We start from the raw sequence: 22,062 nt of genomic DNA, 5'->3' as shown, positions 1-22,062 counted from the left end.
TCCTTAATGTCCCTAATGATGTCTATTAATGACATCAACTACGTTAGTGGTGTTCTTATTTTATGACTATTCGATTAAATTTGAAGTCGATTTTCTTGTTGTTTGACATCAAATACTTTATATGAATACTAGCAATACTCATGCGAATAATTCGCACTAAATAAATAATAAAATACCGACAGTCAATCATGTTGACGTTGTTTCAGAATTAAAGCCGCCATTATATAATTTTAATAATTAATTTACAAAAACAAAAGCAATAATAATTTTTTATTTGTGGATGCCGGTAGAGCAAGCAATTATCTATTAAATGATATATAATTTATGTCGAGCAATTTTGAGGTTTTTTTTAAAAAGGGAGGCAAATATCTTAACCCTAGCTTATTAAATATATGTGTTAATATGTTTGTCAACACAATTAACTACTAACCGAACCATTCAAACAAAAACATAAATTAATGCATCTTAATTAGCTCCTAGCTCATTGGCACTGTTTGGAGTGATATTGCTTCCAGCCCGTTCCCTTCTAGTGTTTTGGGTTTGATTCCTACCCTGAATATATATATATATATATATATATATATATATATATATATGTGTGTCTAAATCTGTCAGCTCCTACCTAAGGCAGGTATTAGACTACCTATCTTAGGAATAGACGACCGTGTGTGTACGTAAAGCATATTATAGGTATTTATTTACCCTCAAAAGGTTTAAAAACATTGTATAAAACGTGTCCCATACATTTGTTATTTATCTGTGTCAACGGACAAGTGAACAAGCGTGCGTTGTTCGTGCGGCTTCCGAGATGTATGTAAATGCATGTAAAACGATCTCTACGTGGTAAATTTGAATATTTTATGTACGTGTGGTTGAATTTAGATATATTTTAATACAAAATGTATTATTGTAAACATAAATATTATAAAAAGCGTGTGTCAGCTCCAAGACGAGACTGGTGTTAACTCCCTGAGAGAGATTACCGTGTTCCAAATTTTTATAACTACCCGCTATAAAATATATTCCTAATAATAATATGATAAATATTAATCTTTCTTGATACAAATTATTAATCAATCTTGAAACATTCGCAATACGTCATATTAATTATTTATTATTACAGCAATGAAAATTAAAACGTTGTGAACCAAAATTATCAATAAAATAATTGTATTCCTTTGTTTCAGGTTAAACATCGAAATGGATCACAAAAACATAAACAGAATTTGTTTCAAATGAAAAACAATGACAGATACGTTAGTACTGTACTAGTGGTGTTCTAGTGTTGAAGTTATATCGATAAATAATAAAAGACACATTAGTGCGGTGCCAGTGATGTTCCAGTGTTGAAGTTATATTTATTAATCATGGAGTTGCATAATTCAACGTTGGACACGATCTACCCGCGCGAGGCGACCATCATGGCGGCTGCGTGTGCTTGTATATTTAGTATAGTTGGTGTTATAGGTGAGTCAAAATATGTCCATATTTTAATATTAATTTTTCAAGTTCAGACTTTAAGAAGCGATATAAGACTCGTAGCATGTAAACAATAAGGGGAGTAAAATCGTGTGGAACTGTAACTGTCTTTGAGAGAAAGAGATAAATATATTTTAAATATAACGGTAATCACTCTCTTTAAGAAAAGTAAATTACAGTCGCGTGTCAAAGCTGACGCACACACACACACACACACACAAATTTTTTATTTATATTATTTTCGCACAGTTACACAAGTGTTTATAAATTAATAAAAAGTCGATACAAATCAAGCTGCTCGAAAGCTTATCAAATACGCTGCCCTTTTTTAAAAACAACGTATGGTGCAATTATTCTTCGTTATCGAAATATTTTTTCAATATAGCTTTTGATTATGCACTTTCTAATTGAAGAGCTGTTACGACGGATATAATGTTAATATTTATCAGCTTAAACCCATTCGTTTTCAAGTTTGGCCCTTAGCAACACATTCAGCGATTAATATGTATTTATATAGATATTATATCACCTACTTATCGAAAATTAATTCCTCCATAACTATTCAAACAAAAATATCAACATCGCGAGTATAGTAACGGTAAGTGACATAGATTACTATTTGATAAAGTGCACTTGCCTCTAAACATATAAATATTAGTTTAGTATTGAATTGCTGATAACAATCCTTATTTAACATGTTCGTGACCTTATGGAGTATATAACGTTTATGTAAAGCGTTAACTGGGTGTATATTGATTATATATTGAAACTATTTAATTATAATTTGAACTTAGCTGGAACTAAACTGCTTTCTTAAATTGAAACCGACTCATGACACTGTTAAAGTATGGATTAGTGGATAGTTTTGAATTTACTACATATATAATTCTCATTTTTAGGCTTTTAAATTAACATGGTTATTTTTATTACTAAAATTATTAAAAAGGGGATATTTACCATGCTTTTTATTTTTATATTGCGGAGCTCGATACTTCAATATTATCTATGAATGTCTTGTTCACGCGACTCGTAATAAAACATGGTGAATATCTCGTTTTTCACTCATTTTTAGGCTATTTTTTTTTTGTCTGAGGTGATCAAAAATCCTGTGTACGTTGTGATCGTAAATTATAGTTCTTTAGGCAATTATGTCTTATTTAACTTCATATATTTGTTAATACTTCAAGATAAATTTAATTGATGTCACTTTTATAAACAAGTTACATCAAAAAAATAATAACGAAAATAGAAATTCCGTGTAGAACGAAAATAAATAAAAGTGATAACGAGCGCCTATATAACGTTCAAAAGTACAAATAAAAAGTATCGATTCAATAACGTTTATCGTATTAGATTGAAACGTCGATATCTGTTTACTTATCGATAACGTCGTCCCATCACTACCGGTTCGGAGAAGCGCTCTCTGTTTACTCCGCGGGCTCGCGATGCGAGACAATATGTCATAACATTATGATCGCGTTACTCGATCCTTCGACAGATTGTAGATCGGTAAACAAACACATTTTTTCACTATGGTGTAAATATTTTGGGGTAGTATGATATTTATGTATCGTTTTAAGAAATATTTGAAGATACAGCTCTTGTGTAGTGTTGCGAGTGCCGTGTGGGCGACACAACGCCGTTGAATACGGGTTCATATCCCGCTCGGAATGGATATTTGTACAAATATCTTTTTTCTATCTGCGTGTCTACCCTTGTAGATCTTCCCATCGTGTCTTGGAGAGCACGTTAAGCTGACAGTCCTGGTTGTTATATAAGCATCTGATAGCTATCATTAGTCATAGTGGGGAATGTATCAGCCTCCTACACGGAGAAAGCAGGCCCACGGCCAGCTGAACTGGCTGAATCAATCGACCGATAGAGATCAGGAGCTCACCTTAATCAAAAACAAGAACACAACACCGCTTGAAAGCAGTATTATTTAGCTGTGATCTTCTATAATGTCGAGGTACTACCCCAGTCGGGCTGCTCCATATTTTGAGCAGGACATTTCCTGCTGTGCTCTACCTCAGTTAAGATAATCCGGAATATTTATTATTTAGGATATTAATAACTCATATGTTAGTCTATAAATACGTTTCTAGCCTGATTTTTGCTATATAATAGTTTCGTTTTTCATGTGTAATAGTTATAAAGCTATTGATAACTATACGGAGTTTAGGTTTTATTCGATTATTCCAGTTCACTCTACACCACTTAGCTGTGACTTAATGGTGTAATCGTTATTATTATTATTATTCTTGGGCTTAATGGCTTTCAGTTGTGCCAGGGGGCACTGTCGATTTCGCCAATGTCACGTGGGATAGAAAAGACACGAAAGAGAATGATCAGTATGGTTGAGATTGTAAGCTATATTGATTATTGCAGACAGAGAAAAAAAAATAGTCATGCTTTTGTTGTTAAACCACAACCTGAAACAACGGACAATAACATTAAAAGTACATCTAGTGTAATCGTTTACTTAACACATTTCAAGATAACGCCTGACGCCTCCTGTCACGAGGGACGATACTTCCACGCTTTCATCGTGTACATACATAGATGGCGCAGCTTGTAGTTACACTGTTCTCCGCTCCAGAAGTTAGATTCCTACCCTGACTTTGTGTGTAATTAATATTAATAATATATTTATTGTAAATATATATAGTTATATTTCGCCTGTTACCTAACGCTCGGTTTCCTACCTTTCGAACAGACGACTGTGTATGTAAACTTTTTGAAGTTAAAATTCTTTACGCACGCTTGACTTGGGGAGTAAGCTGGTGAATGCGTGACGAGAGCGTTACGAAAAGAGTGATCAGGCGAGGCGAAAGGAAGATGAGAGGGAGATATAAGTTAGTGAAGATAGAAAGAGCTCTCTTTTTCCAGCTTCGTAGGTTTTACTTCTGTCGTGTGGTCTAAAGCACACTCGTTTTTATTATTTTTATTATTACATTTATATTATTGTGAAACTCTAATGTTAGAGAAACAGAATAGCATTGTCAAACGTATCTTTTTCTATTTCCTTTCCAACATTTGCCGATTATAACCAATTGAGATCAATTTATTGAGCTGAATTCGTATCCAACTATGAACAAAAAATTCATTGTTAGTCTATCGATAGTGAAACAAAATAGGCATATTATACAATTATACCTACATATATTAAATTTTCTCTCTTACCGTGGGTTTCGTAAGAGGCGACTAAGGGATAACTCTGGAACTTAAAAAGCCGACCGATGGCGGGATAACCATCCAACTCCCATTATTGTCAACGTCCCATTTAAATTTGATTTAGATCTGATTAGTACTTTTTGAGTAATCTTGACAACGCGTATTCACTTGACTATTTTTTCCTGACCCTACGTTCTATTACTGATGGTAAGCGATTACCGTAGCTTATAGAGGCCTGCAAGCAATACATGTATGTATTTAATACATGTTATTTCTATGTATATTTATAAAAAAAATAGACGCCCCTGTGTGAATGTTATAAGATATTTATATTTAAGTATATTATATTTATAAAAAAAAAAATGAAAACGATACAGTTTTTTTGCGTAAAAGATTAATAAATTAATGAATGAATTAACTGAAACTACCTTTAAAATCAAGATTTTTTTGATTTTGATAGATTTTTACAAATCGAAAAATACAGTACAATATATTATTAAGATTCAGCGTTGATCTCTTCACTATTAACCCTAATGCTAACCAATCATGTGTTAATTCGAGACCGCTCAAATCTATTAAAGTTGACGTCAATACACAATAAATATTGATTATGAATGATCGGGTAGCGTGACTGAATTTTCAAAAAATGGATTATTTTGACCTATACAATATACGGATTATCTTTAGAATTTATCGAATTGAAAAATATATGTGACTAGTTCTTGGTGTTATTTAAATGTACTTATTCTCGTTATTATATTTGTTCGTTTATTGTAACATATATTATAGGCATTAAAAGTTATCACAATAACTATATACATCAATACAGTACTCAATTCGGTTGTCAATGAAAAAAACCGTTAAATATATGTATTTGAGAATATTCTGCAATCCTTAAACTGCACTCAAAAACTGTGTTCCCTACACATTTTATTCACACTTCAACACATAAACACGAACATTCATTTTTTTTTTCGAAAATGAACCCTAGCGGCCTTTACAACACGACACCGTAGCCGGGGAAGTCTCAGCAGTCTGATGGAAATAGGAATGCCAATAAAGAACTCGATAAGGCCCTCAAAAGCTCTATAAGGAATGTCGTTCTAAGGATATTTCACCGTAAAACCTACACCACACCTTAGCTTAGAGCGTCGATAGAGAGACTCCCAGATTATCATAAACATCTGTACAGACAATTAAAACTTATTATGAGCGGAAATCGAAGCTACAACAACTACCTACCACTACAACCTGACCATTGTATCCACTCGTCAATCCAAGCCAAAACAAAATTCCAAAAAAAGGACAAATTTGTATTTCACGCTAAACTAGCTGCCAAAACTCCCATTTTCACAGAAATTATCTGCACATTTAGGCATGTGTTAAATCAATCAAGCCGTCGGTTTATCAGCTCTCCCCGAGTGGGGGACAAATGACCCCTCTGATGAATAAACAATATCGATCAGAACTGGCCACTGTCTATGTATATTCGTTTTGTGGAATTGTTTGCTATTCGAGTTATATCGGGATTTTAGAGAAATAACTGTATAGATAGCTTTTTTAAAGATATTATTTCACTGTATTTATGTGTATAATAAATTAATATATTTGATTAAACGTACAGCATATGAAAGGAAAACATTACTATATATAATTATAATTTCAAGAGAAACGAAAACATAAAACCTTTATGTTAATTTTTGGTACTTGTGTTACTGTAATAATAATAAAAAAAATTACTAATATCAAAACTGTAAAATAAGACAAATACCGTCGTACTAATACATACATTTAAATGATTAACAAGTTCATTTTTAATTATTTCGATTCCGCCATACTTAAATTCCGATGACGTCATATAGCACTACATACCTACGATTAATAATACATATCCAATTAAGTATATATCTGTAGCTGTTTATATACATACAAACTTATGAATGTTTGTATGTGTATAAAGGAGTTAACATCAAAGCAATAATTATACAAACTCAGTTTTTAAATACTCTCGCAACACTTTATCGCTGTTTTTCTTTAGTTCATTAGCCCGGATGCAATCAATCATGGCGGCAGACGGCTCGGATTTCGCGCTAAAAAATATAACGACTACTATCATATCTTAATTGAATATGATACACGTATTTAGATCAAAGGGACAGAGGACTGTTTTGTGTGATTAAACTACATATATATACGCGCTCTGCGGTGTCACTCGCGCTATTCTTCAATACTTCTCATCACTGCATAGTATAAAACAAAGTCGATTCCCGCTGTCTGTATGCTCAGATATTTAAAACTACGCAACGGATGTTTATGCGGTTTTTTTAGTTAATAGAGTGATTCCAGAGGAATGTTTATATATATGTATAATGCATGCATAATACAATAGAGGAACACTGATAGTTTTAGAGGCTTCTAATGTGATATTATATTTATTTTATATTTTATATATAGTATCATCAGTGCACCCGTGCAAAGCCGGGGACGGTCGCTAGTATTTTTATACATGGTTTTGCGTTTATGACTAGGTAGAAAAATGTCGATAATTGCTTAATTACTAAAGTAATAAAATTACAAGTACGTTTGCGATCCTAGAGATTAGTTAAGTTAGATTTAAAATCTGATCTAAGTTTCATCTTAATTCATCATCTAGTAACACTCGAAGTGGAGTTACTACTCGACAAATAAATATAATTAGTAGAGAGTAAAATCGTAATGAAGTCGTTTCTTGCAAACTATAATCATTGAGCAAGATAGATGAAATCATGGATATTAGATAGTATATAATATAGTATATTGTTTCGCTTCAGCCTGTAATATTCCACTGCTGGGCATAGGCCTTTTTCCCCATGTAGGAGAAGGATCAGAGCTTAATCCACCACGCTACTCCAATGCGGGTTGGCGGATATATTGTTGAATATGTCAAAAATTAGCGGGACAGACAGAGTTAGTGAGTTTTCTACTCCTTTAATATTCATAAATGAAGTGGTCACAGTCGTAGTTGATAATTTATACATCTTTTTGTGACAATAAGACAGATAATATAGGTATACATAAGTAAAAGCAAAGATAGAATATAGAAACAAACTGTACAAGTTGCATTAGAATGACAAATTGGCAATACCCTATATTATATTATATATTTCACTACTCAGCAACTTGAAATTTTGATATCAATGTTTATTTTGTCATGACTTGTGACTAATCGATGAGTCTGCAGTGACCTGATTTATATAAATTGTGGTTTCTTATTAAAAAATTTCCCTTTTGACGTGACAACGTCTAACCTGCGGCATGCACGAAAAAAGGATGAGTCGTTGTAGCGTTACGCTCATTGTCCCGTTGCGCTCAGTGATAGTCGCTCAGTGATAGTATATGGAGATCTAATAAATAAACACTTCACACTCAACACCCCCCAGTAGGATTTTCTCCTGTGTCGGGGGTCCGGAAACACACACAATACACAAGCACAACGCCCAGACCACGACAAACATCTACATGGCCGATACAAATGTCTGTCGTGAGCGGGAATCGAACCCGCGACCGCCAGCGCAACAGCCAGTTCTATGACCGCTGCGCCAACGCGTCGTCAAATCAAACGATCTATCTATCTTCCACTCGATTGGCCTATACGTCAGAGCAGATGTTTTGTTAAGACGTTGTCACGTTAAACTAAACGTCATAATTTTATTATGACGTAAAGTTGTTGTTGATGTCTTTTATGTCCTTGTTTTTCTGACGAGTCCGCTCATGACGTAGTTATATTTGCTTAGGTAATACAAACGAATGTCGTGGTCTGGGCGTTTGTGCTTCTGTGTTTCTGAACTCCGGACACAGCTTTCGTAGTTCTAGTGAGGGCTGTTGACAATGAGCGTTTATTTACTCGTTTGTCATTCGTCCGCTATCAAAGGTATATGTACTTACTTTGATGAGGATTGCATACGTTCCTGAGTATTAGTAGTACGGGTGCGAGTAATCTGGAACGTGTTGATCGTATCAGATGCATATACACTTCAGCCTGTAATATCCCACTACTGGGCATAGGCCTCTTTCCCCATGTAGGAGAAGGATCAGAGCTTAATCCACCACGCTACTCCAATGCGGGTTGGCGGATATATTCCCTACTATGAGTAACGATCGCTATCAGGTGCGTACTCGGTTGTTATCATCAGGTGATACACAACCGGGACCGACGGCTTAACGTGCTCTCCGAGGCACGGTGGGGAGACCCACAAGAACTGCACAAACACACAGACCACGGCAAACACCTGTATGGCCAATACAAATGATTGTAATGTGCGGGGATCGAACCCGCAGCCGCCAGCGCAACAGGTACAATCCATGACTAACCGTTGCGCCAACGCGGCGTACAATCAGATGCATGGCTTAATGATAAATCATGTGGTACAGCAAGCAAACCCTTCATTGCACAGGGCCTCGACATTAATTAGACGCGTAGTCTCCCACATATCATTCAGTCCCTCTCCATTTTTCATGTTTTTACATGTATGTCGATTTTGTGAAATTGACAAGATATTATTCTTAAATTATCTTTAAGTTTTGGGAGTATTAGGGGTAGGGTTGGCAACACGCTTGCGTTCTTCTGGTATTGCAGGCGTCTATAAGCTATGTTAATTGCTTACCATCAGGTGAGCCGTACCCTTGTTTGCCGACCTAGTTGTGTAAAAAAAACTAAGCTATTAGAGGCGAATCTACTGTTGTAGTAGCTTCATAAATTATCCAGAGCCCCAAATTTTAAGCGTCCGCGATTGGTCACGCTTATGTGCATATGTCTTGCCATTTTTTAAATGTATTTGATACTATATCATATAATATCAAGGTATTATTTAATCTGCACATAAATTCAGTTTTGATTACCATCATCATCTCAGAACATTAATGGAATAAGCAATGCAAATAAACGAGTGTGCTTTAGACCACACAACTGAAGTAAAACTTCTTTAATTGCTCCTACAGTAATATACGAAACGTAACTCTCTCTCTTTCTGTCTTCACTAACTTACATCTCCCTCTCAATTTTCGTTCGCCTCGCCAGATCACACTTTACGTAACGCTCTCATCACTCATCACTAGCTTACTCCCCAAGTCAAGTGTGCTTAAAGAAGTTTTATTCAAAAATATAAATCTGTACATGCTCTGTATATCTGTTGTCAATTATTGTTGTTTACATTGGAAACCCAGAATAATTCACGGCAAACGTGTTTCACGCATTTCGAGCCATATTTTTACCACATTTCAAGATAGTGTCTTTCAAACTTTGATATACCCATCACAAACTAGTAATGTTGAATTCAAACATATAAAATGAAACTATAAATAGATAATGTAATTAAACTCCGGCGCCGTTCGTACTGGCACTCGTACATATACAGATGGGAGTACTTATAGATATTGAATGCAAAACATAGTCAATACAGGCTTTAATTACACCAATTCATTCAACTGTTCCGTGACTCATGCTTTGAAATGTTTAACAGTCATTTGCTGCGGTTTTACATGAGACGTCAAAAGGTCCCTAACAGGAAATATTCTTCTCAAAATTTAGAACAGCCTAACTGGTGATGTACCCCAAACTTAAGATCACAGCTAAATTATTAACCGTCTACGGCATAGCCATATCTCAAGCTCATATCCTCCTTACTTGTCGTATTAAGACAAATGAGGTATTATTAGAAGCGTTAATGACAGCTGGTAATAGGCTATATTGTGTCACATCATAATGAATTTGACGTCTTCTAAAGGACAAAGTGACGTAATAATAATAATAATATTTTTTATTTTATTGCACACCGTTAAAAGATGTCACGGTACCCCTGGTCTACAAAGGACGGAAATAAAAAACCAGAGTACCATGCATTTAAAAAAGATTTATTTAAATAAACTCAACCCAGTGAGGTAAAAGAAAAATTTATATATATATATAAGTGGGGTTGAGCACTTAATTCACACAAGTTCCCAAAGTAGTCGGTTCAGATACTCTCCTGTGTCTCGCCGTGCAGATGGTGATCCTGGGAGTCGCGTATGAAAGAATCCGCTATCGACCGGAGGCGACAGGAACGGGTAACCCAAAACCCGGCGGAGAGCACTCTTGTCGTTGAGGTGAAAGTATTGAATAAAACCGTCCAACTTGGTAACCCGAACGTCGGACCCTGGAACGCGCCATCAAAACATAATCAATCAGCGGTCCACCACTATTTACGAAAATCCATGACACTGCGTTATAAAAGAAGCACCAGAATTGTAGCAGTAGTGCCGTGAAATCATAAAATCAGAAGCGGAGATTAATATTTTTGAGAAATCGGTTAGTTTATAATGAAATTTACAATTATTTTAAAAAATTAAAAACTGAGGGTAGAATTGAATAATGATGAAATCTTTTAACATGACTATGTAAATATCAATTTTAGTGGTGATAAATATTACTATTAACCATTATTGTTGAATACATTGGGTTTTATAATGATTACTTGCACTAATAAATACTTTAATTGCCTGCGACATTAATAATACCACTTACCCAGTTTGGGGGCGATAAACACTCACACAATATATATTTTTATTCGAGGTAACGCTATGCAAAGATCACGCTATAAAAGATTACGGTTACGGATGCCTAAATATTAAATTATTCGTCTCCGTACCGGTACTGCCGTTTTTATAACAACGAAACAAAAGATCTATTTGAAACGCTAAAATGTTGCCCGCGCCAATATAAAAATGCTGCTTGAAGAATTTATATTATTGGTTTGTAAAAAAAAAATAACACGATAAAATGGTGTTTTATACTTTAATGTAGATTTTAATGTAAGTTAAGTATTTTATTGTAATAACATAAATAATGTACGTATAACGTTACAAAGATACAAACAAAAGTAAATACAATTAGAGGAAGATGTACAAAGGCGGTCTTATCGCTAAAAGAGCGATTTCTGCCATCCAACCTTTGGGTATAAGACAGGGCATAGAAAAGCGGTTAGGATGTGTACGAATTATCCTTACTAATACTACAAATGCAAAAGTAACTCTGTCTGTCTCTCTGACACATTTTCACCTCAAAACTACTGAACCGATTTAAATGAAATTTGGTACACAGATAGTCTAGAACCTAAGAAAGGATATAAGCTTTAATGCGAAAAAAGGGGTGTAAGGGGTTGAAAGGTGGGGATGTAAAGTTGTATGCTAGTATCGTCATTTTTAGAGCTAGAAATTAAATACATAAAATTCATACACATTTATGTCATCCAAATGTGAAAAAACAATCATGGCGAATTTAGCGACAAATAATGAGCCTGAAGATAACACGTAATAAAGTTTTTTGTCGTAATCGGGTTTTAGTTTTTTAACTTTATTTTGATGAAAGTGCTCTTAAGCAGAGTTGTGCTTCTGTGATGAGTAAGGTAGCCAGAGCTCCTGGGGAGGGCCGGATTTATAATATATAATATAGTATAAAAGCAGCTAGATTTAGGTAATGTTCCTAAACTTATTAGTAATTTAGAATTTAAGTGATGTATTAAAAAAGTTATGCTAATTTAAATAATTGTGTTGAAGTCGCGAGTTCAGCTAGTAAGAAATAAAATGTTTCCTGACCCAAAACACAGAATTACTTTACGGTACCGTTTAAGTCTTATTTTAATTTTGGAATAGATATGGATTGTCTAAGTGGATTGTTAAAAACTTGTTAAGGATTTTTAGAGACAAACAAAATTGTAGTTTTAAAATATAAGTAAAATACCTGGCTTCTATATATGACTTTCTTCTCGTTAAATTAATGACACCGCTGTACAGTAATAAAAATTCTTATCAAAATTACTCACACATTTTAGAGATTCGCCGTAATAGACACACACACAAATAAACAATTGTTTATCATACTACCCTCTCTTTCATCTTTGATTTTCAGTGATACCCCTGTTTTGACGAGCGCGACAAGTATCATTCCTTTCTTCTAGCAATATAATTATATACGCATACGTACACAACACACACATATACATAAATATACACACACATAAACATGTAATACACATACACAAACCTACACAGAGATATACATATCCGCACATGTATATAACAAATATTATAAATAAAAATGTAAAATGGAACAAAATAAATAAATAAATTTCAGTAACGACAGAGAAGATATATATATATATATTGCATAAATAAATAGTAACGAAATTATGTGTTAAGGACCACTATCCTGAAATATGCGTCTATAATTTCCTGTGCAACATTCTAGTGTTGGTCTATGACGTCACCGGAAGTCTAATATGATTATATGACGGAATGAATGTACTCTGTGTAACCCAACTAAACCACTCGAATAAAGCAATAAACAGTTGACATGGTTATTAGAATTCTGAGAATATTTAATACACTTACTAAAATGTTACATTTCAGAGTTTCTATGCAAAGGTTGCCTGGAAGAATTTGCTCTATGCCAGTCTATGCGATAAGACCGCCATTTGTACTTTTTTGTTTCTATAATTTGTTTTTTATTATTTTTTTTTGTGTAAAATAAACTATCTATATATTAAATACGTGAAGCAAAAACTTTGTACTCCTTTTTACCAATATTGCGCGGACGGAGGAGTATGAAATTTCGCACACTTATATACTTATAGTTTACATAGAGAAGGAGTGCAGAATGCTAATTTTTTTTTTATCAATAAAAAAAACCATTGCACACACTATTTGATCACACACGCATATTTATACTCTTTTGTTGATTCATCATTACAGCCTATACAGTCCACTACTGGACATAGGCCTCCACAAGTTTACGCCAAAAATAACGTGAACTCATGTGTTTTGCCCATAGTCACCATACTGGGCAGGCGGGTTGGTGACCGCAGTACTGGTTTTGTCGCACCGAAGACGCTGCTGCCCGTCTTCGGCCTGTGTATTTCAAAGCCAGCAGTTGGATGGTTATCCCGCCACCGGTCGGCTTTTTAAGTTCCAAGGTGGTAGCAGAACCGTGTTATCCCTCAGTCGCCTCTTACGACACCCACGGGAAGAGAGGGGGTGGCTATATTCTTTAGTACCGTAGCCACACGGTACACTTACTCTTACTCTTTTGTTGATTGTCAAAGTCTATTTTCGTAATTTTTTGGTTTTCTTTAATTTCAATTTTTAATTGTGGTTGGATTTCGACCTCTGGGCGACCACTAGTATATAGTAATATTCTAAACAATAATTTCCTTTTTTAACCGACTTTAAAAAAGGAGGAGGTTATTCAATTCGACCGTAAACTCAAAATCCGCATAACTTTTTACTGGGTGTACCGATTTTGATAATTTTTAATTTAATCGAAAGCCGATGTTTATCATGTGGTTACATTTAAATTTCATCGAGATCTGATTACAACTCTTGGAGTAATCTTTGATAATGCGTATTTACTAGACAAATTTTTCGTCTACCTACGTTGTATTACTTGCCGATATAATTGAAGTGGGTTTTTTTTTCGTTTGCCTGCAAACACAATTATTTATACAACTACGTCGCCAAACAAACTTACTGTGATGAGTGGTGCCCACCTGATGGTAAGCGTGTTGCCGACCATACTCTTGATCCTCCCCGGAGCTCTAGCCGCATCACTCACCACAGCATCACAACACTATTCGAGAGCAGCAGCTTTGATCTTCTGTAAGATTGAAGTACTTTCCCAGATTATCTGCTTTCGACTATGAGCAGAATATATCCTTCCATGGCCTACCTTTTTTTTAATCTCTTTAATTATTTTAATCTTTGGCGTGAACTTATGGAGGCCTATGTCCAGCAGTGACTGTGATGGGCTGAAATGATGATGATGATGATTATGCCCTACCTCCAATAAGAGCTTACTCAAACACAACATGGGCTACATTGTTATGTATTATTTGTAAGTAATTAAGCTCTATCGTCTTCGCAGGTAACTTAATAACAACGGTAGCGCTGTTGATGCATCCTAAGCTACGAGGGCACGTCACAACAATGTTCGTGCTATCACTCTGCGTGTCTGATCTTCTCTTCTGCAGCATAAACCTACCTCTCACTGCTAGCAGGTAGGTTCTACTGATTTCGTTATAGATAGAAGCACTATAAGTTGCTATTTGATTAGATTCTTTGGAGTGGAATTGGATTTTTTTTCTTTTTTTTTTATATTTTTAATGGTAAAAAGCCTCAAAACTGTCATCAATCAATACACGCAAACGGTCGTCTCTAAAAATTGAACACGAACTGCCACAAATTAATCTATAATGGTTTTTTTTTTTAACATTTGAAATTTAGTATGATAGTATAAGTTTTGGTAGGTAATTTAAAAAATCTTAATTACATGTAACCGAATTGTTGGTGATCTCCAAATGTTAAAGAAAATAGCTTTCAATGATATAAATTTATGATATAAGGAAAAATTATATTAAATTAATCTACGTTACTGTTTCATCAATGGGCGAGAATGATTCAGAATTTCTTCGGAAATGTGCCTTAATCCTTAAATGTGAATCACATGATTTTATTTCGATAAAACCGCAAGCTATCATCAACAACGTGTGCATCACACGCTCTTGTGATAACATGTGTAAGGCCCTTTTTCTTTATACAGATTAAGAAGCTATTTTAAAATCTATTTTTCTTATTACTTTGCAGTTGTGGAGATTTTTTTTTTTATAGATAGGAAAATTATATTTTGAAATCAACATTAAGGTTAATAAATCTTTCTTTTGTAGTCAATTTGCAATTATTTAAATAACTAGAAGAACTAGCTTAATGTGTAAACTACAAGGTAACATATAAATCTAAAAGTAATTCAGTGCCGTAGTGGTATGAAGTCAAATTCTATCAAGTTTCATTCGAATTAATTCACTCTCTCCTACTCTGTCTGCAGATATATTCAACAACAATGGGTGCTGGGGCCGCAACTGTGTCAGATGTTCGCCTTCGTGTTTTATGGTAACGAGGCCGTGTCATTACTCTCCATGGTCGCGATCACCATCAATAGGTAAGACACCATAAACACCATACATATTAAACACCGATGACTTGTGTCCAGTAGAAAGCAGTGGGTTTTCTAATTAATTAGTTAGATGATAGTTAAGTATATAATTCTAATTACGTTAATCGTAACTTATATTTATTTATTGCACAAAAGCCTTACTAATGTAAAAAAAGGAAGAAATATACCACTATATGAATTTTGTTTTAAAAACAATAAGAAAATAATACGAAGGAAATAACAATCATAAAAATTGTTTGAAAAGTTTGGATAATAAATCAACAAAAATCTACCCAAACTTCAATACTTATATAAATCATCTATTATACTACAATACACTCACTATGATACTGTATGACACTCTCTCATGACCATTGGTTAAGTGGAAGAGATCTCTTCTAAGGATAAATCCACCTTTACTTACACGTATCAACTATACGTGTAATTTTCTGTACATTTTTTTTTAAGTGTAATAAAGTATATATTTATAACCTTCAAGCTTCCAATAATGCCATAATATAATACAACTAATTTCAACAATATCACGTAGAAACGAGAATACACAAACAGTGGCGTAGCGAGCTTAACTCGCGCCCGGGACACAATACCATTTTACCCCCCCGTCCCCATTCAAAAACCATATAATATGTAATCCGATTTTTTGTTTTGCGGACCATTTGGCGCCCCTTTATGAGTAGCGACCGGGACATGATGCCCCCCGTGCCTCCCCCCTCACTACGCCACTGGACACAAAGATCGAAGTAGATTGATCACTGCAATTAAATTAATATTACACAAAATAGAATTATGCCCTAATAGAATTATTACACAAAACTCTCAAATCCCTTTATCATAAAAAGGGCAGAACGACATTAACACATTACTTATCAAACCATTAACCCACAATATAAAATATTACCGTAAATATGTCAGTTCGGAAATGACCCGGAAGTTGTAAAGATGAAAGCAGACGCGTACATCTTTGGTTTTTGAGATCGTAAAAATAATGGCGGGTAAACTTTGAGTCGCGTAAACGTCGAACGAATATTTACCGCTTTCGTTTTGTTTGTTTTATCGTTTTTAACTTCAAATAATATCTAAAGTGTTTTTAAATTTAATGTTGCATGTTGCATTTTCATTTATCTTGAAACTTGGCTTTAATTATTATAAATAAACATCTCAAGCTCAACGGCCCAAAGTGGGGTTTACTTCTGTTTTGGGGGAGTCTAAATACAACAAAATTAAAAATTAATTTATTTTTGTGTTATCCACACATTAGTGACCTTATAAAAAGCGTAACAGTAGAAAGAACAATGTCTATCGCATTAGCCACTAATCGATACCTATAAAATCTAAAAGTTAAGACAGTGGGTCTCCCCACCGTGCCTCGGAGAGTACGTTAAGCTGTCGAACCCGGTTGTAATCATAAATACCTAATAGCGATAGGTACTCATAGTAGGGATCATATCTGCCAACCCGTAGTAGAGCACCGTCGTGGATTAAGCTCCAATACTTCTCCTTTTTTTTATGTTACTAGGTCGGCAAACAAGCGTACGGCTCACCTGATGGTAAGAGATTACCGTAGCTTATAGACACCTGCAACACCAGAAGCATCGCAAGCGCGTTGTCGACCCAATCCTCAATCCCCCAGGAGCTCTGGTCACCTTACTCACCAACAGGAACACAATACTGCTTGAAAACAGTATTATTTTGCTGTGATCTTCTGTAAGGTCGAGTTACTTACTACCCCAGTCGAGCTGCTCCATATTTTGAGCAGGAAATTCCTGCTGTGCCCTACCTCAGTTCTCCTAAATGTAGACAGAGATCTATGCCCTGCAGTGGGATGTTAAGGATGAATGCGAGGGGAAGACATTAAATTCCAATCAAAAGCTTTGATGATTCAATACAAAGTTCTTCAATACGTGTGTCCGTTAAAATATTGAAGTGTGAACACTCGTAATATATACATGTAAGCGCTCATTGAGAGCACGATCAACTGAATTAAGCATTACAACGCAATGGATATTCAAATTACCTCACGAACCATTCGATTGTACAGATTCTATTTACTAACCTTGGATTATATAGTTGTTTCATTTAAGTTGTTTGAGGTATTGCTCAAAATTTGGAGCAGCCCGATTGAGGCAGTAACTCAACCTTCCAGAAGATCACAGATAAATAATACTGATCTCAAGTAATGTTGTGTTCCTGTGGTGAGTAAGGAAGCCAGATATCCTGCTTTTTTTAACGCATCGAACACTATTTTATCTGTTATTTATTTTTATTTTCAGTCTGTGATTCCAAGTTTGTTTGTTTTTTAAATAAAGATAATGTAAATATTTTACTATCAAAACTTTGATTTTATATTCTTCAGTTAGAAATCCACTTTATCTTTAAATACATATACTTACTTACTCATAATAAATCCTCCACGAAGGTTTTATTGTAATAAGTTTAAATATGAAAGGATATACAATCTCTGGCTGTTAAAATGTAAATTACGAGCAGTCCATTAAAATACCCACATCTAAATGTTAACGTCGCTTGTTGACGCGTTCCACTTAACGTGCTTCTATTGTTGATGGCACGGAACAGCGAAATAGAGATGGTATATGATACGTCTGTGGAGTTCAATAACCCCTTTTCTAAAGTTCAGTGTCAAATGGGTGCAAAATAAATCTTAATTCTAAGATACTGTTGTTTATTCGTTTTTCTGTTTTACACCGGTCTGTTTCATGGGAACTTAAATTGATAGAAATTTCATTTTTATTTATAGTACCTATGTGCACTATGTGTTAACAATTCCGGCTGACTTAAATAAAAGACAATCATTTTTCAAAAGTAGGTATATATTTTTATGTTACAAAAGTCTTTTTTTTAATTTCTTTTTACACAAAAGTTTTTTACTTAATAAAAAAACTAAAAAAGCAATAATACATAATTTAAGGCAGTTTCAGTTTTATTTCTCAAACCATTTCTATTTGATAACAGTTCTAAGGTTAATAAATTATCGTTAACTACTTTTTAAGCGTTAAGAGCACCGCGGCGAGTGATACGAACACTTCAAGTCACTGTTAACTTGAGACTTAAATAATAAAAAGATTAATAAAAATTAAAAGGATTGTAAATATTTAGGGTTGAATATTAATTATAGTAAAGGCTTTTGATACGTTTACAATAAATTTGAAATATTAAAAATATTTTATTTTACTTTTTTTTATTAGTGTAGTAACCTTTTTTGTGTAGGGCTCTCGTTGCCTTCGGGCGTCTAATAAATAGATTTAAAAAAAGTCATGTTTTGGAAACGAAAAATAATAATATCATAAGGTAAATAGAAAAAAAAAACTAATTTCACCGTCTTTATGCCTGCAGATGATTTTGAAGAGTTAATCCGTTAGTTTCAAATATTTCTATAATTTACTATAATCGCTTCACGCACAACTAAATATTACACTTTCTAAATGTTCTGAGTCTGACAAATAATTGCACGCCAGCAAATAAATATTGGTTTTCTATGTGTTTATCATTCCTATTCTTAGTTTTTGTAGCTAATTTAAAAAAATGTTAAATTACCTAAACAGCTGAATCGATTTTTGCTGTTCCGATACTACTAAATGTAATCTAGTAATAGATGAAGAACCATCATCATCATCTCAGCCTATCGTAGTCCACTGCTGGACATAGGCCTCCCCAAGTTCGCGCCAGACATCCCGGTCTTTCGCAATCCTCATCCAGCCTACACCGGCAATCCTAAGTAGATCGTCGGTCCAACGGGCCGAAGGACGTCCCACACTGCGTTTGCAAAAACGCGGTCTCCACTCTAGGACCCGTCTACTCCAACGGCCATCGGTCCTGCGACACAGATGACCAGCCCACTGCCTCTTCAACTTGCTAATTCTGTGGGCTACGTCGGTTACTTTCGTTCTCTCGCGGATAGTCTCATTTTTAATCCTATCTTTGAGAGAAACTCCAAGCATAGCCCGGTCCATTGCACGTTGAGCGACTTTAAACTTGTGGACCAGTCCCTTCGTCAGTGTCCACGTCTCGGCTGCGTATGTTAACACAGGCAGGACGCAAGACTTTTGTCTTCAAGCATTGCGGAACCATATGCGCATAAGCATATATGTGCATTAAGAACCATAGGCTGTGGTAATAGCACCTAAATAGTAAGTTGAATATAATCGGTTAAATGAATAAAAGTTCTTCCCATTCTCCTTTAGTACCTACTTTATATTTACAATTTTTGTTTTTCTTTTTTTTTTTCATTTCATTAATAGTAAAATTATATAAAATTATTAATGTAAAATATTAGATAGGAAAAAGCAGGCTATTGTAAAAATTATTTAACGGATGAGGGAAAAAAATAGATAAAGATGCTTCATATAAATAATTTTCATCAAAAAAAAAATTGGAAAAGGTAAAAATTCCTGCTGACGCAAACTTGGGAAAAATATTCCTTAAATACTCTCATACTACCAGTTCCAAGTACTAGGGACATATCATTATTATCACTCATCTGATTAGGTTATAGTCCGCGTCGACACTTGAAGGCCGTGGAGATAATTAGTTATGCGTAAAAGTATTAGGGTTCCGTGCCCTAATAGTTCAAACAGAACCAAAAAAAACTAATTAAGGCCTGTTTCCCCAGTTGTGGATAGTTTATCGTGCAAATAAGTTTTTTTTTTTTATGTCACTAGGTCGGCAAACAAGCGTACGGCTCACCTGATGGTAAGCGATTACCGAAGCTTATAGACGCCTGCAACACCAGAAGCATCGCAAGTGCGTTGCCGACCCAATCCCCAATCCCCCCCAGGAGCTCTGGTCACCTTACCACAGGAACACGACACTGGTTCAAAACACTATAATTTTGCTGTGATAAGATCGAGGTACTACCCCAGACGGGCTGCTCCATATTTTGAGCAGGAAACTCCTGCTGTGCCCTACCTCAGTTTAAAGTAGTTACGTATAGACTTAACAATAGGCGGCAGAACTGGCTGTTTCTCCTCATTTAAAACTACAACTTTTTGATTCCAATTTTGAACAATTCAGTCGAATAGGAATATCTCATAAATATATTGGAAAAAGATGGTAAAAAATAATAATATATCAAAAATTTGGAATGCCCTTCCGGCTTACGTTTTTCCGAATAATTATAACTTGGGTATCTTTAAATCAAGAGTGAATAGGCATCTTCTAGACAAGTGCGCACTATCTTAGGCTTCATCTTCACTTACCATCACAGATCACAGTCAAGCGGTAGTCTATATATTAAAATAAAACTGCTATCTGCTGGATAAAAACTGCTATCTGCTGGATATCGTTATCGGTCAAATAGCGTTATCCGCAACCGGTGAAACAGAAGCAGTAATTTAGGCGCCAGATATGTTATGCGTAAATAAAAAAATTGACAGAGGTCTATAGCGACGTTTCATGGCTATGCAATTGTAAAAGAAATACAGAATAAGGAGGTCTTATTGCTGTTATTCGACCTTTAAAAAAGACCTTAAAAGGGGGTCCTGGGTTGTCTGAAAGAAATGGCTAATTAGCCATAAGTCCGCCCATTGTACTGTCTGTAACTATCTTTATGCTTTGTTTGTAATATATTTGTGGTGTACAATAAAGTATAAAATAAATAAATTTAAAGGTTTAATAAAATATTTGTCCAAACAAATTCCAAAAATTAGGAGGTTTCGATTGTAATTTTTATGTATGTTATTTTACTGGGTGGATCGAATGTGGTAATTCTATTTTTTTAATCAAAAGGTGGTGCTTGTCATGTGTCATTTAAATTAAATCGAGATGGGACAAGTACTTTTTGAGTAATATCTAATAATGCGTATTTACTTGACTATTTTTTCGTCTACCTACGTTGTACGTATACAGGTCAATGTAAATGAAGTCGGGTTTTTTTTTACGTTTACGAGCAAACACAATTATCATACTTCAAAAGTGACAAACAAGGATACGATTCGCCTAATAGTAAGCGTATAACATAACTTATGAACGCTTGTAATACCAACATTGCCAGCGCGTTGCTGAGCGTAGCCCCATACTCACCACAGCAACACAAACTCATCGAGAGCAGTGCTATCTAGCTGTGATCTTCTGTAAGGTCGAAGTACTTCCCCAGTCGGGCTGTACTAATTTTTCGAACAAGATATTCCTGCTATGCCTTACCTCTAGAAGCCTATTGTAAAAAAATCTATACTAGGTTAGCATATTGTCGTGTACTAACATTTTTTATTATATTTTATTATCCTAACGTACTCGTGACTACACTCGTAGTCACGAGTATGTTAGCTGTAGTGTACTCGTGAGTGACGTAGCGGCAGGGGACAGGGGGGCATCATGCCCTGGGTGCTACTCGCAATGGGGCGCCAAATGGTCCGCAAAGCAAAAAATTTCTGGACATA

At 34.9% G+C, this 22,062-nt stretch overlaps 1 protein-coding gene across 1 annotated transcript in view; it reads left to right on the top strand.

Annotated features, from left to right (window-relative positions):
• Positions 1-1,367: 1,367 nt before the first annotated feature.
• Positions 1,368-22,062, top strand: part of LOC123659439 (protein trapped in endoderm-1) — a 32,541-nt gene continuing 11,846 nt past the window's right edge. The window contains exons 1-3 of the mRNA XM_045594654.1: positions 1,368-1,467; positions 14,585-14,717; positions 15,542-15,655. Of these exons, the coding sequence (XP_045450610.1) occupies positions 1,368-1,467; positions 14,585-14,717; positions 15,542-15,655 (347 nt within the window). The remainder of the gene's footprint in view (positions 1,468-14,584; positions 14,718-15,541; positions 15,656-22,062) is intronic.

The sequence above is a fragment of the Melitaea cinxia genome, chromosome 14, assembly GCF_905220565.1.
Source record: "Melitaea cinxia chromosome 14, ilMelCinx1.1, whole genome shotgun sequence".
NCBI lineage: Eukaryota > Metazoa > Arthropoda > Insecta > Lepidoptera > Nymphalidae > Melitaea > Melitaea cinxia.
This window is presented reverse-complemented; position numbering and strand designations above follow the sequence as displayed.